Genomic DNA, 26,899 nt, shown 5'->3' with positions numbered 1-26,899 from the left:
TGCGTAATGCAAGTTCCACTACTTTATCAAAAAACAAATAAAGCCAAGGTCTGCAGAGGACTGTACATGAAATCACTGAGAGTCGAAATGCTGTGAGCATGGCCCGGGAGAGATTGGCTGCCTTATAGGGAGGAAACTGACACACCACAGTACAAATCTGCAAGTGGAATAAAGGGCAGATCCTCCCTGGTGCTGGAATACTTGCAGTTTTGTCTGTGAAGTCATGCTAGAGACCACAATGGCAAATATGTGCAGACGTATGTGAAGATCTGATGTCCTCTTCCAGTCAGTTGTCAAGGAAATGGAGGGCAAGAAATGAAAAGCAGTGATAAGGCACCTTCTGTTAGACATATCTCCACAACTGTGTTGGCACCCACTTTGCTTCTGCCATCCCATATGAATAAATTCCCCCCTTTCACAAGAGAAGCTATTACTTCTAGGAAGACATACAAGCAACTACCTGAAACCTATCTTTCAACTGTAGATTTACCCCATTTAGGTGAGTGCTGGGGAGTAACAGATTAAATGCTAATAAAAACTACCTCCTTGATAACCATGCAACAGTTCAATTTCTTTGTTCCACCAAGATTTGTAAGTAAGGGATGAAAGGCCTTTGAGACCTCTGGGCGATTTATCCCAATTGACTTCTGTCTCACAAGAGAGCAAAACCAAAAGCAAAACACACTTGGCTTTACAGTACTGGTTAACATAAAGGTCAGTATCACCTTTCAGTCTCATGTGGCTGTTGTGAAAGAAGTTCAAGAACAGCAGATCCCAGCCAAAGAAAATGGGACTTCTGGTGAGCATCTGAAGAGGATCAGTCCCTGCTCCCCTGAGATCTAGCTACACGAAACGGGACAGTGAAAGAGCCTGCAAGGTGACTGTGCCTGTCATCCCTAATTGCCTAGCCCCAGGCCTCAAGTACAAGTAATATGAGCAGTGAACGTGGTACAAGATTTACACTGCGGAGAAATAAAGAAAAAGTCAAATACAGAAAGGAATTAAGTCACACTGTTAAGATATAATTTTAACTTTTCCTCTAATCACAAATTTCCTCATGATGTAAACTGAAGGGAGACACCTTTGTGGCAGCATTTTCTTTCTCAGAATGACAGCTAGACAAACATTTCAAACCAAACGGAAGGAACTTGGAGTTTCAAAGCCAAAGCTTTTCAGTTAAGAGTATTAGTTAGCACGAGAGCTAAAATGCAGTGTTGTCAGGATGCAAAAATCTATTCACAGACACATATATGTATATCTCAAAATTCAGCATGCCATTCTGTACGATTTTGGCACCAAATCTGCACTGCTAGTTAAGTATAAATTGAATATAAATCTATATTTAGCCACTCAACCCAAATCTGTCTGCACTGTCAGGAAAGATTACTGACTCAAATTAACCATGAAAACTTTTTTGTGACATTAATAAAGGCAACATCTGTACAATTAAAGTTTATTTATAGTTTTAAGTTCACCTTCATATGTTTCAGAAATCACCTGAGAACGACAGCTGCAATACTAATAAAGGAAATCTCATGAACTATAAGGCAGGATAAACTTTCAGAGCCAAATTTTGATTATACCAAAAAACAGAAACAATGGTAGCAGTTTCACAGACACTGCTGCTCAGGCTTATACAATATAATAGGGCTCACACACTCCTGTAAATGTTTTGTATTTTTTTCTCTCAGTAAAAATCTAGGCTTCAGTACTACAATTAAAATGCCTGAGTAGATAAGACAAATTATTCCCTTTCAGTCAAAAATAAAAGTCAACCTCTTTACAAATTCTAGATTCTTCCTGCCTCCCAGCTGGCTGAGAATGTCTTTCCTGAAACACATATAAGGACGCTGCCTAGAAAAAAAATTTAATACATGTGGTAGATTTCATGGACCTGGCTCAAGCATTATTATGCACAAGTTCAAATATTTTGCATTGCTGGAAGTTCAGTGTATTTTATGCAATAACAAAATGCAAGAAAAGTGCAGTAGTTTTTAAAAACCAAACAAACTGGAATGAACATTCATGAGCCATAGAGGCTGGCACCAACTCAAACTAGCATAAGCACAAAGATTTACATATATATATGTGTATATAAAGATCTTCTGGGACTAGAAGGAAACCTAAGAACATGACTTTCCCGTCCTGCTCTTTCTTGGCCTCTCTCCTGTGAGATCAAACAGCACAAAAAACTATGATGCTGTGCATGCTCAAAGAAATGATGGACAGGGTTACTTAAACTTCCTGTAATTAAGCATTCCAGTGGAATTAAATTTTATAATTATCTGCTGTGTAAGAATTTGACATGAGATGGTAAAAAAAAATGGTAAAAATAAAATATTTTGCTCATATAAATATAAAAGTAAGAATTGGAAGCTTATAATTTGTGTTCACATGTACACTATGTTAATTTTAATTCTGTATGTTATCATGTGTTTTCAGGTGGAAAGTTAAGTTGGTTGCTTAAAGCACGTTATTCAGGATCTGGTATATAAAGAACAGGAATTTCTGAGTAATTATCCCTATTTGCACTGATTCGCTTCCAGGCGAGCACCTTAGACAAGAACTGTTTCAACACAGCATGTAATTTTTGATGTAATTTTGGATTTGAAAAACCTTAAACCTGATTTTCAAAACTGATTATGAACAGCTTCAGTTACAGCTGTCCAGTTACACCCAGCCAGTCAGAGCTTACCACATTAAGGCTGGAAGCTCAAAACAGGCAGTCAGTACTAAAAGAAATGTTTAAGAATAATCCTAACTTCCTAAGATGGCTAAAACAGAGACAAATCTTTCTAAGGTTGACCTTTTCAGAGGTGAAAGTATTTTCATGCAAGGTTGTAAGGATCACAGCCTCACTGCATTTTTGGGAACTAAGCAGTGCTTCATACCCAAAGCAGTGCGCTCTGCCGCTGTCCCAGAGGTGCTGGTGTTTGCTGCAGACACTTTTCAGCTGTTCACCAAACAGCTGGTGAACTGCACTGCATATCAAGACAAGCCATCAGCCCTCCCCTGTGAGGCTGCTGGGAGGCAGGAACCATTACCCCTATCCCAAGATACACTTTTGTAGGAATTTACAGCAGGAAGATGGAGTTCTGGCTGCATACCCTACTCCAAAATCCAATGAATTAGCTAACGAAACTGAGATAACAGTGGTTGCTGCAAGAGGCTTCACTGAGATACTTACTCTTAGCTGCATCTGTATGATCTTACGTGTTCAAAACCTTCAAACAATAACAAACCTTTCACATTAACAGATAAGACCAATTAATGAAATAAGTTTAATTAATGGAATAATTTATTTACTCGGTTATCAGATTTTAAAACTTGTTACCTGTATTTGAAATTTTTCCATTGTTGGCTGTCCCTGCATTTCCAGGAGCAACAAATACTTGCTTAACATGTGGGGACTGAGCCAGCTTCCAGGCTAGTGCATGCTCTCTCCCTCCACTGCCGATCACAAGCACTTGATCAGCCATTAGTCTGCACAAAAGCAAACACAAGCAACATTGCCAGAGTTAGAAGCGTGAGGTTAGGAAAGCAAGGGCTTCACAAAGTGTAATGTTGGGTGCATGGAACTCTGAGCAGAGCTGAATGTCACTTTGTTTCAGGCAATGATGTTTCTACTGGGGATTTGGGTTTTTTTTTATTAAAAAAAAAAAAAAAAAAGTACCTGGAAAGGCATAACTGACTTAATTAGGTGTGATAGAAAATAAATGTCAAATACTGAAGTAACCCACAGGCTATCTTGTTTTTCTTTCATCAGACTGGCAACTGTTTGGAGTTGTACTGAAGTCTGTGATATAGAAAAAAACTTCATGACTGGCCAGGCTGCGATTTCTAAGTTATACACATTTCTGGTGAATCCAAGCCTGCAAAAGACAATGTCCTTTGTGTTAATTAATCATATTAATTGTATCAATATTGTCGGACAGTAGCAGAGAAATTGAATTGAAATCTGAGACATTTTGGTGGAAACATCAGAAAAATGTCTAAATACTTCATGAAAAGGAAAGGTTAAGAGCAATGAGACAGGGCGACCAGCTCCACTCTTAACAGAATGAATCACAGAATCCTTAGAGTTGGAAGGGACCTCTGAGGGCCATCTAGTCCAACCCCCCTGCAATGAACAGGGACACCACAGCCAGGTCAGGGCCTGATCCAGCCTCACCTTCTAAGTCTTTGGGGGCAGGGCATCAACCACAACACTAGGCAACCAGAATGGGGAAGCAGAGAGCTAACACACATTCACCTTGGGATTGAATGAGTCTTATAGGTTGTTCAGAGTCTTAAAAGGCACAGTTCAGTTAGTCTTTGCCTCTTTTATGAAAAGTTTACCTCTATGCATATTCTCTACATATTTATTGGTATAAGTAACCTCCAAATTGCCATCCCTGAAATGTTACCACGTAACTAGCATGGGAATAGAAGATTTCACTAACGCTGGAAAAGATCACTGGAATTCAGAAAGTAGTAAATGAAATAAGTACGTATTTATTTACACGGAGTTTATTAAAAAGCAAAGGCAAATTCCCTATGGTTCTCGAAGAATAAGCTGCTTTAGTCACATTAGTCCAACTAAGCACACAAAACACACGCAGATGATGACACTGAGGTTGAGGTCGGAGTTTTATCAGCAGAAGTCAAGGGGTGCCTGGAGAAGCCATTCAGTGAGGCACGCAGTGAGCAGCTATACATAGGCATCTGGTCCCAAACCCAGGGGTAGCATTCACTACTTCCACAAAGTAATCTACAAACTCTATATCATAACACAGGCAAAATAAAGAACTAAACACACAGAATGATTTCAAGCATTCCAAGTGATGAAAACAAATGCAGCTTTGTGTGGAAACTGGCATGATTTACTTTGAAAACTTCGCAATGACAGCGAAGTAGAGCAATGTGCCTCCCTGCTGCACGAATCACCTCCCCTTGTTCCAGGGGAGGGACGCGGCCTTGATAAGAGCCTTAGCCCCACGCAACACTCAGCCTCCTTGTTGCAACACCGGCACACGTAGTGCCTAACCCTTGGTCATTGGCCCTTGACCCATGCTTGTCAGTGTGTGCAGAGCCCTCCAAGGCAGGTGTGGGGGAAGGCCTCACACCACTGCTGGAGCACACAGAGGTGGCAGCTTCCTTTGGGATCAGAACTCCTGTGGAAGGGAGAGAGAGGGCTAACACAATGTACATCCTCAGCATGAGGGGAAACAGACCTCCCAAAACCAGATTTCTGAGGGAAAAGTGATCTTACCAGAGGCAGAGCAGATGTTCAGTCTATTGATGGGGTAAGGCATGTGCTTCTCCCCCAGCTCAGCTGGTAGTCAGATAGCTGATTCCCACTTTAGGAACTGCCCAGATAGCCCTGCAGAAACCCAGCTGTCCTGAGAGCCTGGACTCTGCAGGAGATGGCTTCTGCTCTAAAGGCATGTGCAATGCACACACTGAGCTGGTTATTAAACTCAAGTCCTCTGTAACACATTTCAGCCCCCATACATTTTAGAAGGCACTCCCATGCCATTTCTTTATCTATTTTAACCCATTAACAAAGGAATGATTTGTTCAGAGAATGATCATTTTAGGCAAAACATCCGATCAAAATTAAGACAAAAGAAACATGAATAAAACGACAAAATACAGACAATCAACTCTGAGTTTTTAACAATGTACTAAATACATTAGAATTAAAATTTAAGTGCAATTTCAGGTTGGAGGAGACCAATAGCTTTCTACTAAAATGTTAGACAAAATACATATTGCAGTTGCAATAATGTATGCTTTAAAATAAGAAAAAAATACCCTGGAGTAAAAATTAACAGTTATGAGAAACTATTTGAGAGGCAAAGTTACAGTAAATCTCTTTGATATTACAAGTTAAGCAAAAAAAACCCACTATATATATATATATAAGAATAAGAGGCTGGCTACATTGAAGGGATGTGTTAGATAAAGACAGTAACCTAGGGCAAAAAAGAATAAACATAATGTAGCAGACAGCTGTCCTCCACTTAATCCAGCAAGGGTGTTTTTAGTGCAGTTCACAGTCATCATTAAGCAGTAACACTAAGTTGAAATATACATGACAGCTTCCTTTTTGCAGGTGTATCAGAATGGAATGCAGAGTTCCAAACCAAAATGGAGAACATACTTACACTATCCTATGTGCTGCTGGTCTGAAGAAAGTAATGCTCAGGAGTTCAGGAATGAAAAGAGAAAGGAGAAAAGCAGCCTCTAGTTAAAATGTAGTGTCCTGCTCCAGTATTACCGCCCCACTGATAACACTGTATGCCTAGCCATTGGACAGGTCATTCTAGGTGGGAAAACAGAACAGAAACTCATATATAAATGGCTGAGAAATGAGCAGCAAAAACTTTACAGAGCATTAGCAGCCCACTTTGCTGTTCCTGCATATTCAGAATAGATTCTGCCTCTCTCAAATTATTTTTGCAGTTGAAAAATATTCACTGATCATAAACATTCTCTATTTAGAAATGATGCTGTGCATACTCCCATGTATATCAACAGTTTGGAAGAATATGATGCATGATGCACATTCATGCTTCATTAAGACTCCTGCATAAAAATAGCAGGAAAGGCATCAAGATTCATTGAAACTGCTCTCAGATGAAGAAACTCACCCTACTGACGAATCAATCAAATAATCCTTTTTCTTTCCTAAAAGTAGCATATCCTAATAGTTGTCAGCCAAAAATAATATATATATATATATAACACACACACACACACACATATATATAACACAACATAAAATTGTACATGGGGGCAGTTAAATGGAATAAACCACATATCATACATTCTAAATGAAATGTAATGATTCTGCAATAAAATGTGAGAAAAAAAAAAAGTGTTTCAGTCATCTGTTTTAGTTGCAGGAACTCAACTTATCTGTGCATCTCCCAAATGGAATCCTATCAACTTTAGTTTAGGGATGCAGCTTGACAAGAACTTCTTCTGTTGTCAATTTCAGTTTAGTGGGCCCAAATCCAGTAGTGGCAGCCTTTCTTTTTCACATTGATTGTAAAGATGCAGTTAGGCCCTCCACTACACAGCAATATCATAAAATCATAGAATTCCTAGAATTGGAAGGGAACCTTAAAAGTTAATCTAGTCCAATTTCCCTGCAATGAATAGGGACATGCACAGCTGTATCAGCTTGAAAAGGTCCTGGCAGAGCTTCACCTTGAAAGTTTCTACAAAGCAGCAACCACATCACTGTGCAACCTGTTTCAGAGCCTCAGCACTCTCACTATAAAAGACTATTTCTTCATATCCAACCTAAATCTCCCCTTTTTACGCTTGAAGCCACCTCCCCTTGTTCTGTCATCACAGACCCTGCTAAAGACTCTGTCCCCTTCCTTCCTGCAGCTAGCTCCCGTTTAGATACTGAAAGGCCGCTATCAAGTCACCTTGGAGCCTTCTCTTCTGCTGGTTGAACAGTCCCAGCTTTTTCAGCCTGTCCTTTACCGTTTTTGTGGCACTCCCCTGGATGCACTCCATCAAGTCCATGTCTCTCCTGTACTGAGGACTCCATATCTGGACACATTACTCCAGGTAAGGCCTCACCAGTGCAGGATAGAGGGGCAGGATGACATCCCTCCACCTGCTTGCCACACTTCTTTTGATGCAGCTCAGGATATGGTTGGCTTTCTGGGCTGTGAGGGGACATTCCTGGTTCATGTCCACCTTGCCATCCACTAGTACCCCCAGGTATTTTTTGGCAGGGCTGTGCTCAATCATTTAATCCCCCAGCTTGTATTGACAAAGATCTTAAAGAGTATTGGTCCCAGCACTGATCCCTGGGGACACCGCTCAACACTGATCTCCATCCCGACATTGAGCCACTTGACCACCACTCTCTGGACTTGATCCTACAGCCAGTGCTTCGTCCTCTGAACAGTCCACCCATCAAACCCATATCTTTCCAACTTGGAGAGAAGGATATTGCGGAATACATTGTCAAAAACCTTACAGAAGTCCAGTAGATGACATCAGTGGCTCCTCTATTGTCCATTGATGGAGTGATACCATTATAGGCCACTATGCTGATCAAACAGGATTTGCCCTTGGTGAAGCCATGCCGTATGTTCTCCAAAGTATTATGTACCTCCCTGTCAGGGAATCAAACCTTGGTCTCCCACATAACAGCTGGAGATACTTAGCAATATACTTACGAGGAATTGTACGTATCTGTCATTAAAAATGAAAAATTCCAAGAGTGACACTTTTTACTTTGTCATTAATCCAGGAGTAAACAATTCATTTTCAAATAACCAAATGCCATCCACAAACTAGATCATTTCTTCTATGATAATTACCACACGCAAACTCCCTAAGCTATACCACAGTACCACCCGTCCCCCTCCAAACAGATTTCTGTCATCAATTCAGCCAATAATCCAGGCACTGAAAACAAAGAGATGGGACAACAGAGATGGGCAGAAAGAGCTAGATGACAACACCTGCTTTTTAAGCTGCAGCAATCTACTGCATCACTGCACATGTAACGTTTAACCTCACCCACTATCTAATTAAAAGCTGCAATACTTGAACTTTCCAACACTGGGACTGTGATAACCTGATGCAGGCAGTCAGGTTTCTTTATACAAAATATATGGTCCAAATCTGCAGTATCTTAACTCCAACTTTTCCTAGTGGAAAAGTTATAAAACAGCTATAAAATGGTTCAGCAGTGATAGCATTTAGTTCGAATACACAGAATTCAAACCTGGCATCATCAAGCCCATACCTCTCACTGCCTGAAAAAAAAAAAGCTCTTCTCATCAAACCTTAGACTAAAGGAAAAAGCTTTATGCACAAAGATCTCAGAACATAGAAGGAAAGCTTCCAGCTGGCCTTCTCAGTGAACCTTTGTCAGCTTCTGTACCCTGTTCAAACTTGGATAAGAAAATACAAGCAGAAATGTGCAGGCTATAGGTTGATCTACCGGTGTTTCACAGATGGCTTGTGCTGGTCCTTGCTAATGCAGCCTTGCTATGGGTCCCACTCTCTTTTCCACCTCCAGCGTCTTGCCTGGGTGCCAAATGTGTGCAGTCACAAAGATCAGAAAGCCAATAATGCTGGAAAACTAACACCAAAATAGTAACTCAGAAAAGTCATAATTACAAAAAGGAAATGAACAGGACCCTAAGATCGCTTGATTAATGTTCAAGGAGCCACAACACCCCTGGTAACAAACACCACTTCACAGTGCACCTCCTCACCTAACTGCCCGTTTCACCTTTTGCCCCAGCCTGCTTATAGACACAGGGACAGTCACACCAGGGAATCAGACCTGGGTGGGGAAGAGGATGTTTCTAAAAGGGATCAATTTCCAGAATAAAGTCACAGCGCCAATTGTGCAGGCAGCTCTGCTGGTGTGATGCAAGGTATTGAGACAAACAGCCACAATGCCTCAACAGGCAGAATTGACAAAACACAATGCAGCTGCAAGTTTAAAATAGGATAGCATGTGGCTTGTACTTGTGGAAACCGATACTGCCTTTGAGCTATAACATTTAATTTCCTCAGATTTCAATAACTTATTTTGCTGAATATTTCAGTTCAGCAATCTCCAAAATCAGGTTCTTCACTTATGATTCACTTCTGCCCCCCCAAAAGCCTGCAGGAATAAACCATGGATCTTCCATGGCCTGAACCAAGTACCTTTGAGACAGGTGCTATCCTCCAAACAGCTGGATTGCATATTTCCTAGGAAAACCATTACCAGGTATCTCAATACTACAAATAAGAAGTTAATGGGGTTGTTGTTCTCCCTGCCCCAAGACACTAAATTTGGATGACTGGGACTGCGAAGAAGCCGAAAGCCCTCCATGTTTCCATAGAGGTCTGGAAATATATATATACATATAGTATACTAGGAAATACTGGGCAAGAACCAGAAGGGACAGGGAGGCTGAGGTAAGGAATATCCTTTCTGTTTTGACTATAAACAATGAAGTATGTACTCAGTATGCTCATTAATTTCAGGCTTCCACTAGACAGATTACCAGAGGAAAATAAAAAAAGACCAATACTGAAGTTGGTTGGTGAGCCCCCCGCTTTGCAAACACCGAAGCTAAAACTAAAGTCAGACAAAGTCCACTGCAAGAAAAGTCAAAAGTTGAATATTTACTTTAAAGCAAATATTTCACCACTTTTTTCTGAAGCCAAACAGAGGGAAAAGCGCATGAGGAACAACTGCATGCACTTTAAAATAACTTAAACTGCGGCACATTCAGCAAAGTTAGGTAACAAGTGCTCCCAAAGTACACTGGGAGAGGAGGCAGGCGTTTTAAACGAAAATGGGACAACCAGCAGCAGCCACCGCTTCACAGCGCTCCTTATCGCAGCGCGTGGGTGAAACGCTCGGCTCCTGACAGGGGCCAGACCCCGCCATTTTGCATCGCGGGCAGCGGGAGCACATGGCCCCTCCGCCGCCGCCTCGCCCCTCCGCCTCTCCTCGGCGGTCAAGGCCCGGCCGAGCAGGCGGACCCGCAGAGCGGACTGCCCGCACGGCCCGCGCCGCGCGGCCTTCTGCAGAGGGAGAGAAACACTTACTTTCTTCGGGGGGATTTTAAGGATGGGGAAGGCATGCTCCGCCGCGCCGCCCAAAACTACAGTACCCAGGGGGCGTCGCGTGGGGCCGGGGCGGGGGCTGAGAAGGGAAAGGAAAACTGTGGTTCGGACATCAAGGAATGGGCTTTTGGTTTTAACTTCTTAGCGTCTTAGATATTATGGAAATATCTTCGTCCCCGTGTCGGCGAGCTACTGGGTCCAGCAAGTGAGAGATCCACCTGAGAAGCCGTACTTAGGCGGAGATGAATGTATGGTTTTGCCTCGGGAGTGTGGCTCCAGAGTGCACTAATTAGGAGGATGAGTTTGTCTGTATGCCCTCTCAGCTAGAAATGCCCTAAACAGCTTTAAGTGCAGGATAGGAGCAACCCTTAGGTCTGTATTAATGCAACCAAAGAGCACTAGACAACTTTTAGTCAATTTGACCCTTAGGTTTGTTCTCCCCAATGTCAAAACCTCATTTTCTTTGAAATTAGCTTATGAAATACAGATTTTATAAATATTATTTACATGTTGTAGCACAACTTTGGTTCTTCTTTCAAAAGGAACGCAAATAGATACTTTTTAAACTAGCGCTGACAGCATCAGAACTGCTTATGGGCAAAGTATCCTAAGGCTTGGTTTGCAAACTGAATGCAAAATGTATCAGGAACAATATCTCCGGTTGTGACAAGTTCCACGAAAGGCTTCATTTAAAAGACAAATCAGCACCTATCTGAGTGAAGGTGTATAACTAAGGATGTTTTTCTGATTTATCAGCAAATAAAATAAAAAAGGAGTGATTATTTTTCCTATGAGGCTGTGGATCCTCCTATCTGCCAATAGTGATGTTTGTAGTTAGTGTTTTCTGTTCATTTTTAGGCAGCCAGAGCGAGAGACACAGCATTCATTAAAATCTCTGTTTTCTGTTGTGCTCTACTCCTTTTGAGAGGCCTACTCTGATGGGGCTATCTGTGCAGTTAAACTACTTTGAAGAAATTAACTTAGTTGAGAAGGGCTCCATTCCTGAAGACCATCCACATGAGGGAAATCTAGATACGTGAAACAGATCGAGTGAAGCATTTTCACTCTTTAGCTCATTGAATATCAGAAATATCAATAATACCTAAATTATATTAACGTCGCATGGCATGAAAGGTTACCCTTATTTGCAAAAAATATAACTGCTTTGTGTTATAACTCAATATACAAGTAAGCAAATCGATCCAATTACCAAACCCATTATTTTTATAATGTTCATATTAAAGCAGGCCACTTCCCAGCAATACTCAATAAACAGCAACTCTGCTAATCAAGGGTCTTGTTATTAAACCATATTAAATTGTAAGCTGACTCGAATAGGAACCCCTGCAACCATTAAGTTTCCCCTAAGTTTTGAGGGGTTTTTTATATTATTTCAGGTAAACTAACCTGTTCGGTTACAACTTCGGGGAATGAGAAGGAAACCTACGGGGGTGAAATGGTGGGGGTCTTCCAGGACCGCGGTGTTTTAAAGGACTGAGAATGGCAAAGCGGGATCTGTACACACGTTTACTCAAGAACTGCTTTAGGAGCGGCAAGAGGGATCCCCAGAACGTCTCAACCCCAGCAAAACCCCTCAGACGACACACAGCTTTCGGGTGCTCTTTACTCACAATGAAAAGGGCATTCCCCTCTCTTTTCTTTGTTCCTTCTCCCCCCTCCCCATCCCGCGGGGCGCCCGCCGCCAGCCCCCGGAGCACATGTGCGTGTCACAGCCGAGCTGCCCGGCCCGGCGGCGGAGGGGGAGGGCTCCTTTCGCATGGAGCCGCTCGCTGAGTGAGGACAGCGCGGCGCCGGGCCGTGTGATGCAGCACTCGTGCGCGGGCAGGCCCCCCTGCTAGGCGCTGCCTGCGCGCTACACGCGGGGCGGCGGAGGCGCGGGGCTTGGCCCCGCTCCATGGAAACCAATGGCATCGCTCCCACCCACCCCCACGGGCCCCGAGCCCGCCGGCTCGCACAGCCACGCGCCTCAGCCCACCATGGCCCCAACGCCGCCGCCGCCGCTCGGGCCCTCGACGAGGTGAGTGGCTGCGAAGAGGAGGCCCGCCCGGCTCTCGCACCCGGAGGCGACCGCCATCGCGACGGGGGGGAGCGCGCGGGGAGGGTTGTGGGGGGGGTGCGTGGGGGTGGGGGAGGGTGTGCTACGCGAGGGGGGCATGGAGCGCGGCCATCACGGAGCCCTCCGCCGCCCCCCTCCTCGCCGCTCTCCCCGGCGGCCGAGGCGCGGCGTTGCGGTTCGCGAGCTGCGAGCGGCCGACACCGGGCGGTGGGGAGTATGGGGGGGTGCGCGCCTGTGTTTGTGCGGGGGTGTTCTGCGTGGCAGCGTTTAACGGTTACGTTAAACGAATAATCGTTACGGCCATTGCACGGCGGGGGGGAGGAGGGGAAGGCAGGGCCTGGGCCGCTCGTCGGGGCTGTGCTGATCGGTGGGGTCGAGAGGGGGAACCGTTGGCGGGCTGAGGGGGGTGGGGGGGAGGAGGGAAGGGTAAGAGCACCAACATGGCGGCACACTACCGCCGGGGGGAGGGGAAACGGCGGACTTCACTGAGACACGAGACAGCGCCCCCGCCCCCCCACACCGGAAGCCAGACGGGGCCCTGCCGCTCTATGGTTTTTGCCGAGTGCTAGAGCGGCCCTGCGGGAGCCCGCTGCAGCCCGCCCCCGTGTGCGTTACGTCCTGCCGTGAGGGCAGCCAATAGCGTGAGGGCACACGGCGAGCGCGTCAGGGGGGGCTTTCGTCCGCCCGCTGCCGCGGTGCATTGTGGGATATCGGAGGCCTCGCTTCTCGGCAGGAAGGAACGGCGCGCGGGGGGGCCGGCGCGTTAACGCTGTCATGGCGACTAATATCGAGCAGATCTTTCGGTCTTTCGTGGTTAACAAATTCCGGGAGATCCAGGAGGAGCAGCAGCAGCAGCAGCAGCACGGCGGGTAACGAGCCGCGCCGGGGCGGCGGGGGAAGGAGGAGCGGCCTAGGCCGCGATCGCGCCTGGGCCTAGCGCGGAAGAGGGAGGGCTGAGCGGTGCGCGGGCTCCGCCTCGGGACGGCGGGAGGCGGACCGGGCCTGGGGCTCGCACGGGTCGTGTTAGCTGCGACGTGGTGGGATCTGGTGGGCTTGCGGTCTTGCGAGCGTCTTCAGCGAAAGCAGCCGAGAGGGAGAGGGGCGGGCGAGTGGTATCTTCCATTTCCACGGGCGAGATTTCTGCGTTGACTTCACGTTTGTGAACGGATGGGAAAAGGCGAGCGTGGTTTGTTCGGTTTGTCTTGCTGTTCTGATTCCTTTTAATTTCGCCCCATTGTTTTTCACAGCCTTATCTCAGAAAGCAAGCAAAATGTGCTAGGAAAGATTGTGTGATGGGTACTTTGTGATGGGAGTTGAGGGGCCTGTATAGCTGGTATCATAAAGCGTGGGGCTTTACTCGTTATAGGACACATTTTGCTGTCTTGTGCGTTGTATTGAGTTGTCACAAGGTGTTCCATTGGAAGTTAATTAAAAAGGAGGTGTTCCACTAAAACTGTGGCATCTTCAGGAAGCTAAAATGTTATGTTGAAGGGCTCAGTGTTATAAATGTGTGTGAATTAAAAGGTCGAAAAAGGCTCAAAACTGCTTGTATTATGTTGATATTTTTTTTGGTTAGTGGAAAGGTAGAAGGCCAGCCCAATGGTGACACAATCCCAGCTGAGCAAGCCAACCCTTCAGATGACACTGTTGCTGGTGCTGGGAGTCGTCAGAATGATCAGATAGTGCAGAAAATAGAGGAAGTGCTCTCTGGAGCCCTTGATACAGGACTGCAGAGCAAATCAGGTAAATGAAAACACATTTGGCAAATACGTTCTTGTTAAGAAGGTTGTTGTAGTTCTTAAATCATTTTTACAGAGACAAAAAAGTACTTTTCAATGTTGCTTTTTTCACTGAACTTCATCTGACAAGTTACGTGTTTATTGTAATGTTTGTTAAGTATTTTTTTTGTCTACTGTGATTTACAACCACAAATGGACAGAGATACATAACTGAAAAGAACTAAAAGAAAAGAAAAAAATTGTTAATTTATGAAAGCGTTAATTAGAGTGTAAAATTGTTATTTTTCTTTTCTGTCCTTTACGATAGCAATAAAAAAATAATATTACATAGAAAAAATATAGAAAAAGGTGTTTGTTGGTACACTGTGTTTTATGCTTTGATTTTAATGTACCTGCCTTGGGGTCTTGATATGCAGTTCTTACTAAGAAAGCTGGTATTGATGTGTATAGAAGGATTGTTTGTTGTGTTATTTTGGGTTGGTGTGTGAGATTGTTTTCTAAAAGTCATTTATTAGAATTCAGAACTGTGATTGATTAACCGATCTGTCAGAATAAGATGCTTGTTGTTCTAAAATGAATAAGGCACTTAGCTTTAAGCTGTAGATACTCAAATTGCAGTATTCCCAAGATTAAGAAATAGTTATGTAGGAGTTCAAACATCAATAAATTACTGGATTTATTATTCAAAAAGTTGTTTGAGTATCCCTTTTCATGAGATCAGTTTTTTTCTGTAAAATCCCCAAATCAAGACAGTCACTGAGATGAAAGATGTAATTATTGCACTTTTGATTTTTCTTTTTTTTGTTAATTTAAAACATAGGTGGTTGCTATGTACTTGGTAAGTATAGTTCCAGACTGACTTTGTAAGTTGCAGTGTAGGAAACAGTGACATAAATTGTTTATTTCAAATATGTTATTTGCAACATTTCGGCATTACTTCTTTCTTTATATGAATAGTGGTTTGTTTACCTTGAGCATTTTCAGTATTCTTACAGCTATGTTGTAAAAGCAGTGCTTAGGTTGGTATCTATTTTATTTGTGTTTTTCTTGTTTTGCTGTGAAAGAATGAGGCAAGCTAACATAGTAGTAAATAAGTGATATGTATTAATCCTGAAGTTGATGAACTTAATCCAAGGTTTGTGCCGTTAATGTTGCTTTAAATCCACAGATTATCTGAAAGTGCTGTGTAGAAAAGTTCATTTAACTTCTCCATTATCATCTTTAATTGCGTTCTCAGCAATGTTGTTGGAAACTGTTAATTTTTTTTAATGTGTGACTGCTTAAAGCTATTTAAGATGTGTTTATGTGATCTTAGTCATATTGGTTTAGTGCAGTTGCCAACAATTTTTTGTATGTTTTTTACTGTTTGCTTGAAAGAGTACCCTTTCTAATCACAGATGGATTATAACTGGACAGTCCGTATCTCCGCAATTCCCAGTAAAATATAATTATTTAATATGATATGCAAGTAGACCTGAATGTTTAGCTAAAGTTTAACAAAGTTTTCCAATAAAATAAGTGTCTTTCTCATGAAAATGTGACTAGATTGAGAGAAGACTAACAATCTAATGTAGCAACTGCAGTCAGGTTTAAGCTTCTACTTCTTCACAGTATTTTAAAGCCGATTAAGAAGTGAGGCAGTAGATGCTGTTTCCTCAAAGACACTTGAAGAATGTTATTGGTCAGTGAGGAACTTAATTAGTAAATATGTTTAGGTCACTTCTAACACACTGATAGTATTGAATTCACTGAGAAGTTGTACTAATAAGACTTCGTAAAGCATACTAGGAAGTAATCGTCTGCATTTTCTGCATTAAGCATACCACCACTTAGATAATTTGCCTGGAAAATTTGAGTTATTTTTTAATTTTCATCTCCAGCTTGCTGTAGTTTAAAAACGTGTCTTCCACCTCTCTCCTGGGAGAATGTATTGATGTGTTGCATATAGGTGAAGGTGCATCAAACCACTTGTTGGAAAGAATCATGTCCCTAGTGGAACTGTGTTACTTACCATGAAGAACTGACTAAAATTTTGAAGAATTGAAAACTTTTTAAACAGAATTATTTTATTTTTACTAACAGTGCAAGAGGGTAGAAGAAGGAAAGTTTGGTGGTGGTGTATGATAGTTTAGTGAGGAAGACATGGATGTCAAGTTAAAATATTTTTGTACCTTTTCCGTGTATTTGATTACTTGTCTAAAATAACCTTTAATTTTAATAATATTTATAAGGAAAATATCATTTTTTCTAGATGTAGACAAAACTACTGTGAGCATTAGCACTCAGTCTACAAAAAGAAGCTCTACTGCTGAAGGTGAAGATGAAATTCCTAGAAAAAAATCAAAGAAAAACAAAAAGCACAAAAGCAAGAAGAAGAAGAAAAAGAAGAAGAAAAGGAAGAAAGAGAAAAAGCATAAAAAGCAGCCAAAGGAGTCAAAGTTGAGTGCACGTCGTGGAGAATCTGCAGACTCACAGCCTGCTTCTCACTTGATTCCAGAGAAATCAGGCTCCACACTGAGTGTGCAGCATGGGGGATCTGGAGATGCAAGTCTGGCTGTCCATATACAGCCAAAAGAACTGTCCTTACAGGCAAATGTGGAGCTTGATAGACAAGCTTTAGGACTTACTTCTCAGATGAGAACTGATTCTCAGCCATGTATGGAAAATCTTGAAAGTGAGAAGGGGACTTTATGTGCAACAGATCCTCAGTTTAATTTAGAAGGTGGCCAATTTACTATTCAACAAAACGTTATTATGACTCAAACAGAAATTTGCACTAGAGAAGAACAAATTAAACAGTCTCATGAAAATATTTATCCTGTAGCTGTTAATATGAGCGAAAAGGGTGATTTTTTTGTTACTGGAAGTGTTGCTTCAACTAGCATCCTGTCTGGAGTTGCCACTAAATCTGAATTTCAGAAATTAGTTTTACCTTCAGAAGTAAAAACTTTGGATACAAGTTTGGCATCTAATACCATGGAAGTATTGACACATTCAGAAGCAACTCTGAAGTCTATGGCACTGGGAGGCTCTAAAGAGTTAGAAACAACTTCAGAATCTATGTATTTGACAAGTAATGTGACAATTCCTAAGTCTGCAAATCAGGCAGATCTGGATACTGTGAAGGTAACTGACATGTCTGTAGCCACGGGAGAAGTGAGAATTCCAGGAGCAACTGAATTACCAGTTGTATCTGGTAATTTGAGAGGGACACAGTGCAGCTCCATGGAGGGTTCAGGTATCTTGAAAGCAGCCTTGGAACCTGTAGTTGTGATGGGAGATGTGAAAAATGATGCAGCTTTGCAACATTCTTTTGAAGTACCTGTAGAAACTGCTGTGACCGAGGTGGAAATTATAAGAGCCAAAACACCCCTGACATCAGGGACTATTCAAGAAGTGAAGGATGTTGAACCAGTTAGAGTCTCTGTGCACATGGAAAATGTGAGACCTTTGGAAGAAGTTCTGTTAAAGCCAAAAACTTCAGAGGCAGTTATGGATGTGAAAGGAACTTCAGATCCTGCAACACTGTTGAAAGCTTCAGAAGTGTCACCGCAGTCTACATTCTTAACAGAAACGCAAAGCTTGACAGATGTGAATGTCATTGCAGTGGCAAAAGGTTTACAAGTAATTGCAGAACCTGCTGTGCAGACCCATGTTCCCCAAACACTTCCAGTTGCTCTACAGTTGGGAAGTAGTAATGTTTTGAGAGGTTTGGAAGCAGCTCCCCAGTCTTTGCAGAAAGAAGACATAGATAGAGCAGCTTCACTGTCTTTGCAAATTGAAAGCATGAGATCTTCAGAAGAACGTTCTAGTGGCAGGATGGAACCAGTTATTGTGCCTGAGTCACCGGCAGCAATGATGCATATGAAAACAGCTGCAGAGCGAGAAACAGCACACTTGGAAGCAGTTGGAGGACCTTTTTTTGCAAGCAAAACAGAAAGTTGTATAGTCTCGCAGTCTGAGATCATGACAAGTATGAGAGGATTGGAGGCAACCTTACAAACTGAGTTTGCAGGGGAGAGAAAAGATTTTGAAGTAGTTGGAAGTTCTACTGTTGCAGAAGTGAGAGGCAGCTTGCCAGAAGCTGAGGCAGTTGCAGATGTAAGAGATGTGGAAACAGGTTCAAAAACTTCGTGTTTGACAGAGATGAAAAATTTGGAAATGTCTGTGGGATCCAAAACAAGGACACAGATGCAAGACTGGGGAACAACACTGATACCTGAGGTGGAAGATCTGAACAAAGCAAAAGAAGGGAGCACAGAAAGAGTACTAGAACCTGTTCAAACAGTGACAATGAAAACTTCAGATACAAATTTAAAATCTGTATGCTTGGGAGATTTGGGAACAGCTGTGGAGTATGAGTCTGGAAGTAAGTCAAACAAAACTGAAACAGAATCCAATGCTTTCGAAGTACTACAGCATTCTAAAACTACTCCAGAACCTTTGCAGGAGCAAAAAGTAGTCAATTCAGAAGCAGTATTAGAGTCTTTCCCAAGAGCAGAAGAAACAGTGACAGAAGTGAGAGACTTGAAAGGAACTTTTCAATCTGAGATTTTGACAGATGTGATAACTCAGGGATCTGATATAGAGTATACAGTTTCAACAAGGAAGACAGACGAAGAAAAGACTGAGTTTTCGTCTGTGATTGATGTAGGTTTGGAAGAAGCTTCAGGAATTGAGAAAGGAATGAAAGCAAAATATTTGGAGCCAGCATCAGAGGCTGGGGAAGTGAGGTTGGAAAGTATGAAGGAGTCTGCAGCAGCAGAAATGAAAGGTTCTGAAATAGTCAAAGAGCCTGAGGTGCACATGGGCATCCAAGATTTGGAAACTTCCCAAAAATACGGAAGTGTGGCAGAGATTAATGTTTTAGAAGATGCTTCAGAAGCATTCACTATAGCAAAACAGCATGTAGAGTCTGTTCCACAACACTTGCACACTGAAATGCAAGAATGCACACAAACAGTTCTAGAAGACAAACCTACTGCAGAATGGAAAAGTACAGAAGAGGCTGCAGAAATCTGGAGAGCTGCTGAAGTGAAATCTTCTGAAGCAGTTTCAAAACCAGAGGACACAAAAGATATGGGGGCAGTGCTGGAACATGAAGTGGCTGCAGAAGTACAGTATTCAGAAGGGGAGCAGTGTCAACAAATGGAAGATGTGAACATGCCCAGTCTGGCTCCAGAATGTAAGTTAGTTGCTGAAAAGAAAGATTCGGAGCAGGCTATACCATTGGAGCCTTTTATAGCACTGAGTGATAAAGAAATTGCAACACAATCTGGAGTACCTTCAGAAACAATTTTTAGTTCTTTGCATGCTGCAACTGTGGAAGATTCAACAGGGACTCCTGAGTCTGAAATAATCAGGGATGCAAAAGATTTGGAAGCAGCTCATATTTCTGAGACTGTTGTAGAGCTGAAAGATGCAGAGGCAGTTGAGGGGTTGGAGGCAGACACAAAAAATTTGGAAGCAGCTCCAGTACCTGAGACTGTTACAGAAGTAGTTCCAGTACTTGTGGAAGAGGCCAGCCAGTTGGAAGCAGTTCCGCAAGCAGAGGCTGACAAAGAAGTGGCTGCAGAAGAGGCATCTGAAACAAGAGATTCAGAAACATCTGATGTGCAACCTGATGTGGCAGCACGAATGAGGGAGACGTTAATGAGACTTGAGAAAGTTATTGAAAAAAGCAGCCATAGAACCAGTGAAAAAAGTAAACACGATGCAAAGAAACAAAAACGGAGTCGGTCTAAGTCCCAGTCCAGGTCTAGGAAGCGGAAAAAAAAATCAAGGTCACGCTCTACTTCCAGGCGTTTAACTTCTAAAAGAGCACGATCTAGGAGCAGAAACTATTCAGATTCCAGAAAAAAGCATTCCAAATCTAGATCCCGGTCTGTGGAGAAGAGAGAGAGGAGAGTGTCTTCGCGAAGATCCAGACGCAGACGTTCCAGGTCATCTGACCGCTACCGATCTAAGTCCAGGTCAGTGGAAAAGACTAGAAGGTCTGGACGTGGACGTTCCAGGTCATCTGACCGCTACCGGTCTAAATCCAGATCTGTGGAAAAGAGAGAGAGCAGGTTATCTTCCCGAAGATCCAGACGCAGACGTTCCAGATCTTCTGACCGCTACAGATCAAAGTCCAGATCAGCAGAAAAGAGAGGGAGCAGACTGTCCTCCCGAAGGTCCAGGCGTGGGCGTTCCAGATCTTCTGATCGCTACAGGTCTAAGTCCAGGTCAGTGGAAAAGACCCGAAGGTCCAGGCGTGGGCGTTCCAGGTCATCTGATCGCTACAGATCCAAGTCCAGGTCAGTGGATAAGACCCGAAGGTCTGGACGCAGACGTTCCCGATCATCTGATCGCTACCGATCTAAGTCCAGGTCAGTGGAAAAGACCCGAAGGTCTGCACGCAGACGTTCCAGGTCTTCTGACCGTTACAGGTCTAAATCGCAGTCAGTAGAAAAGAGAGGGAGCAGATTGTCCTCCTGGAGATCCCGGCGCAGACGTTCCAGGTCCTCTGACCATTCTAAGTCTAGATCCAGGTCATCAGAAAAGAGAGGGGGCAAAGAATATTCATGGAGGTTCAGACATAGAGGGTCTGGTTCCTCTGATCGTTCAAAATCTAGGTCTAGATCTGTAGAGAAGAGGGGTCGTAAGACATCTCTAAGGAGATCGAAACGTCAGCGCTCCAAGTCTTCCGACCATTACAAGTCTAGGTCCAGATCAGTAGAAAAAAGAGATCGAAAACAATCATCAAGGAAATCAAAGCGTCAGCGCTCAAAGTCATCTGACCGTTATAAATCTAGGTCCAAGTCAGTGGAAAAAAAGAAAGAGTCTTCACGAAAATCTAAGCGTCGTCGCTCGAAGTCTTCTGAGCGTTACAAGTCTAGGTCTAGGTCTGTAGAAAAAAAACGCAAAGAGTCTTCAAAGAAATCCAAACGGAAGCGTTCAAAATCCTCTGACAGTCTTAAATCAAGGTCAAAATCTGTAGAAAAAAGAGCAAGTAAGTTAGCCTCCGCAAAGTGCAGTAGAAAGCATGTGGACTCTTCTGAACAAGAAAAAGTAGATGATTCTGAACCTGTCACAAGTGAAATAAGCTCCTCCAAGTCCTCTAATGGTCCCATGTCAGTAGCTTTGTCTCTTGAAGGAGTAAATGGTCCAGAGCTGCCACCACCATCTGGAAGTGAATTTTCCAAAACTGTTGAGAGTCTTGAGACAAGCTCATCTGTTGAAAAAATGGATGGTCCACAGCCATCAGTGATACCTGAACTTGATAGCTCCAAAACCTCAGATGATCAAGAGCAGTGTTCCATGCCTGTGGAAGAAACACAGGTTTCTGTGACCTCTGAAAATGGGACAGCCACACTTTATGACTCAGACTTAGGATCCATGCCAGCAGAAAAAACTGCGACTCTGGATTCTTCATTACTACCTGATCTTACATTCTCAGCATCCAGTTCTGTGTCCTTACCTGTTGAAAAGAGAGATCCAGAGACACCTTCAGTAACAGAATTTCATCTCTCCGTATCCCATCAAAATGAGTCAAGATCTACATCTCTCAAAGAAATTGAGGGTCCAGAGCCTATTTTGACAAGTGAGAGTGGATGCTCTGTATCTGCTGATGACTGCAAGTCAGTCTCCACATCCTCTGGAAATGTGGAGGTTCAAAGATTTTCTCTGATGCCTGGAAGTGTACTTTCTGATGGTCATGAATTGAAACACATCCCAGCTGAAAATACAGAGCCCCAGAAGTTTCTGCAAGTGCCTCAAAGTGGATCTGCTGAATTGGCTGATGGCACTGAGACAAGGTCACCGCCTTTTGAAACAGCAGAAGTTCAAAAACCTTTTTTAGCGCCTGAAGTTACAAGCTGTGATTTCCATGAGTCAGTCTCCTTACCAGTTCCACAGGGCCAGATGGAGGTGCCTTGTCTGGCTTCTGATAGTGTATGCTTCCAGACTCCTGACAGACATGAATTGGAATCTAGCTTTAGTACACAGATAGGGGAGTTCCCGTTGGTGTCTGAAGGTACATCCTTACAGTCTCCTGTTGGAAAAGTAAAAGCTCCCACTGCTTCCCTGGCATCTGAGTGTAGTCCTGTTGAGATCACAGTTGACCACACTTCATCTGCGAAAATAAAACAAGCTTTTATGACTACTGTAGGACAAAGCTGCAAGACTTCTGAAGCTCATGAGTCAAGTTCATCTGTTGAGAAAGATTTAGATGGTTCAGCATCTTCACAAGTACTTGGAGTTGGCTACTTTAAGACTTCTGAAATGCACAAATCAGGACATTTTCCCACTGAACAAGTAGAGGTTACAGAATCAGCTTTGTCTGAGAGTGGAATTCCGTTGTGCCATGATGGCCATGAGTCAAAGTACAATTACTCTGAGAAAACAAAATGTGCAGAGCTGTCTCTGGCGTCAGAATTTAGGTGTTCTGCGTTTCCAGAAGGCCATGAATTGAAACCCAACGCAGAAAGACTAGAGTTGCAAAGGCCTCCTCATCAATTGAAAAGTGGATTATCAGAGTCTTCTGATACTGTGGATTTGATAAGCACACCTGTTGAAAAATTACAGGCCACAGTTCCTTGTCGGACATCTGAAGGTGTTTTCATACTGTCTGATAGTCATGAATTGACAGCTACTCAGACTGAAAACGTAGAAGTGCAGAAGTCAAGCTCGCCCTCTCAGCAGAAATGCATTGCTTCTCCTGACGATCATCAATTGAGATCTTCCTCTGTCGAAGAAATACAGGTACAGGAAGTACAACCTGTGATACTAGAAAGTAGGCGTTCTGTTTCCTCTGATGATCATGAGTTGACACCCACTTCTTCACAGAAAGTTGGTGTAGAGGATCCTTCACAGGTGCCTGGAAATGAATATACTGTGGGCCTTCCTGGTCCAGAGTTGACAACAGCCCCTGTTGAAAAAGCAGAGGTACAGGAATGTTATCTGATTCCTGAAGAAAGATGTCCAGTGTCTCTTGAGCGCCAGGAGTTGCTGACACCTGCGTTTGAAAAGACTGAAGGGGAAGAGACTGCTCTAACATCTGAAAATGAATATACAATATCCTGGAAGTGCCAGGAGTTAAGAGCTAGCTCTCCTGAGAAGTTAGAGATGCAGGAACCTTCTGTAGCAGCTGACAATGAATATGCTGTATGCTCCGCGGACCAGGCATTACAAACTCTGCCTGCTGAAAAAACAGAGGTACAGATGCATTCTTCAGTGTCTGAAAATGAATATGATGGATCTCCTGAGGGCCAGAATATGATAGCCATTCCTGCTGAAACAGTGCAGGAGCCTTCTGTAATATCAGGTAGTGAGTATGTTGCAGTTCCTAGAGGGCAGGAGTTATCATCTTCTTTTGCTGAAAAAACAGAAGTGCAGGAGTGTTCTATGCTGTCTGAAAATGAGTATGATGTATCTCCTGAGGGCCGTGATTTGAGATCCAGTCCTGTTGAAAAAGAGGAAATGAGAGAACCTTCTGAAACATCTGAAAGTGAAAGTTCAGTGTCCACTGATGGCCAGGAGTTGCAGTCTACTGCTGTTGGAAAAACAGAGGTGCAGGAGCTGTCTCTGATGTCTGAAGGTGAATGTGCCACGTCCCCTGAAGTTCAGGAGGAGCTGCCCTCTAGCCCTGCTGAAAAAGTAGAGGGTGAGGAGCCTTCTCAGACATACGAGAACGAACACACCGTGTCTCTTGAAGGTTATGAATCAAGATCAACTCATGGTGATAAAACAGAAGATGTGGATTCTTCTTTGACATCTGAACGTGACCATTACTTGTCTTTTGAAAGCCAGGAGGTAAGATTCACCACTGTTCAAAAAGATGTTCAAGAGTTTTCTCCAACATCCGAAAGTGAACATACAGCATCCCCTGATAGTCAGGAGTTGAGATTCCTCACTTCTGGACAAGTAGGTGATTCTGAGCCTTCAGCATTAAATGATAGAGGCTCTGTGTCCCCAGATGTCAGTGACTTGAAATCCATCCCTGTTGAAAAAATGGATGATGTGATACCTTCAATGCCTGAAAGTGGGTGCTCCATGTCTCCTGGTGGTAACAGTGTGAAATCTGTTCCTGGTGATCTAGAGCCTTCTTTGACATCTGAATGTAGACATTCCATGTCCCCATATCATGAGAGCCATGAGGTGAAATCTCCCATGGGGGAAGATGGTTTGGAGTCCTCTGTAACTTTTGAACATGGACGATCCGTTACCCCTGAGGGACATGATGAGAAATCCCTCATAGATGAGGAAATGGAGGATCGCGAGCCCTCTTTGACATCTGAACATAGGCACTCCACATCTTCTGATGAGCATGAGTCAAGATCTAGTGTCGGTGAAGAGGCAGAATATTCAGAGCAGCCTTTGACAATGGAACGTAGATCCTCCATTTCTTCTGATGAGCATGATTCAAGGTCTACTGCTGGGGAAGAAGTAGAGGATGTGGAACCCTCCTTGACAGGGAAACGAAGAGACTCCACATCTTCTGATGAGCGTGAGTCAAGGTCCACCACTGCTGAAGAAGCAGAGGACCATGAGACCTCCTTGGTTGCTGAACGTAGAGACTCTGTGTCCTCTGATGAACGTGATTCAAGGTCTACGGCTGGTGAAGAAATAGAGGATTTGGAGCCTTTAGCAGCTGAACACAGGCATTCTGTGTCTCCTGATGGACGTGAGTCAAGGTCAACCACTGGTGAAGAAGCAGAGGACCAAGAGCTCTCCTTGACAGCTGAGCGTAGACACTCCACGTCTTCAGATGAATGTGAATCAAGGTCTACTGCTGGTGAAGATGCAGATGATGTGGAACCCTCTTTGACAGCTGAACGAAGAGACTCTACATCCTCTGATGAACAAGATTCAAGATCTACCACTGGTGAAGAAGCAGAGGATATGGAGCTGTCTTTGACAGCTGAACACAGACGTTCCACATCCCCTGATGGCCGTGAATCAAGGTCTACTACTGGTGAAGAAGGAGAAGATGTGGAACCGTCCTTGACAGCTGAACGAAGAGATTCGACATCATCAGATGACCATGAGTCAAGGTCTACCACTGGTGAAGAAGTTGAGGATATGGAACCCTCTGTGGCTGTTGACGATAAACATGAGGGATCGCCTTCTGTACCTCTTGAGAAGTCAGAGGGGCAGGACTCCTCTTTTATGACTGAAAGTAGACGATCTGAATCTTCTGAACGTGAGAAATCTCGATCTGAATCTGCTGAAAAAATGTCTGATAGAGAGTCTTCACAAAGGTCTAGAAGTAGGCCCTCAAAGTCTCCTACTCGCCAAATGAGTCGATCCCCATCTGTTGACAAAGCAGCAGACAAAGAGTCTTCACGGAGGTCTAGACATAGACGCTCCAGGTCCACATCCGTTGACAAAGCAGCAGACAAAGACTCTTCACGAAGGTCTAGACATAGGCGCTCCAGATCCACTGCTCGACAAATGAGTCGGTCAGCATCTGTTGAAAAGACAGCAGACAAAGAGTCCTCACGGAGATCTAGACGTAGACGTTCCAGGTCCACTGCTCGCCAAAGGAGTCGATCAAAATCTATTGACAAAACAGCAGACAAAGAGTCTTCACGGAGATCTAGAAGCAGACGCTCCAGGTCTTCTCAGCGCAGATCCCAGAGATATGATACAGAATCTCGCTCTAGACGGAATCGCTCTAGATCAGTAACACGTAGAAGAGCATCAAGATCAAAATCTAATCGTCGTTCTCGGTCTAGTTCATTGTCACGTTCAAGGCACAGAAGAAGAAGTAGGTCAAGGTCAGCATCAAGAAGGCGACGCTCTTTATCGAGAGACAGGCGCAGAAGATCTCAGAGAAACAGATCAAGATCTGCTGATAGAAGAAGGCGAAGATCGGATTCGAGAGATCGTAGGATATCACTGAGATTACGGAGCAGGAGTCGAACACCTCTTCGTCAAAGGCGATCGAGGTCAAGAGGAAGAAGACGGAGCTCTAGTAGGTCACCAATTCGCCTACGGCGATCAAGGTCTTCAGGGAGAAGAAGAGGTTACAGCAGATCACCTGATCGTCGTAGGTCCAGATCATCAGAAAGATTTTCAAGCAGGTCACCGAAACGCCTTACAGACTTGGGTAAGTGAATATTTTATTTGTGGTGAATCTATGGCTAGATAATTGTTTGTTTACTTAGTCTAATTTTAACATTTCTATAGGATTCATAAAGATTTTTTTTAAGTAATTTTCTGCGTTATTTTTAAGCAGTAGCTTGCAGTGAGGAAATTTTCATGGTGGCACTGAATTTATGCCATCCAATTGGATGAAAGCGCAGTTAAAACGAGGACTTATCTTTTGCTTTAATGTGTTTAATGTATTTACACAAAAGTAGTCTTTTGTATTCTTGGGGAACGCATTTCATTTTAACTGTTTATTAAAAGGCGTATAAATCTGTAAGAAAGTTTTGAGATTCTGGTTTTCCTGAGAACTAGCTGAGAATGAAAGAACGTGACAGTAAGTGCCAGTTTGAGAATTTTT

General features: G+C 43.4%; 2 protein-coding genes across 4 annotated transcripts in view; one reads left to right on the top strand and one right to left on the bottom strand.

The window, feature by feature from the left end:
* GART (phosphoribosylglycinamide formyltransferase, phosphoribosylglycinamide synthetase, phosphoribosylaminoimidazole synthetase) overlaps window positions 1–10,649 on the bottom strand; it is a 35,403-nt gene extending 24,754 nt beyond the window's left edge. The window contains exons 1-3 of the mRNA XM_065741717.1: window positions 10,576–10,649; window positions 8,963–9,103; window positions 3,335–3,483 (exon numbers count right to left, since the gene is read on the bottom strand). Of these exons, the coding sequence (XP_065597789.1) occupies window positions 3,335–3,479 (145 nt within the window). The 5' untranslated portion in view covers window positions 3,480–3,483; window positions 8,963–9,103; window positions 10,576–10,649. The remainder of the gene's footprint in view (window positions 1–3,334; window positions 3,484–8,962; window positions 9,104–10,575) is intronic.
* A 2,500-nt stretch (window positions 10,650–13,149) lies between these two features.
* The window catches only part of SON (SON DNA and RNA binding protein), a 34,914-nt gene continuing 21,164 nt past the window's right edge, over window positions 13,150–26,899 (top strand). For 2 of the 3 annotated variants that reach the window (XM_065741714.1, XM_065741715.1), the window contains exons 1-3: window positions 13,153–13,539; window positions 14,247–14,413; window positions 16,661–26,500. In XM_065741714.1, coding sequence (XP_065597786.1) covers window positions 13,445–13,539; window positions 14,247–14,413; window positions 16,661–26,500 — 10,102 coding nt within the window. In that variant the 5' untranslated portion in view covers window positions 13,153–13,444. Of the gene's footprint in view, window positions 13,540–14,246; window positions 14,414–16,660; window positions 26,501–26,899 lie in introns of all 3 variants that reach the window. The other variant, XM_065741716.1, reaches the window with a different exon arrangement.

Source organism: Cyrtonyx montezumae, unplaced genomic scaffold (assembly GCF_038088225.1).
Source record: "Cyrtonyx montezumae isolate F1298 unplaced genomic scaffold, pur_monq_1.0 scaffold_3, whole genome shotgun sequence".
In the NCBI taxonomy this organism is placed as follows: domain Eukaryota; kingdom Metazoa; phylum Chordata; class Aves; order Galliformes; family Odontophoridae; genus Cyrtonyx; species Cyrtonyx montezumae.
This window is presented reverse-complemented; position numbering and strand designations above follow the sequence as displayed.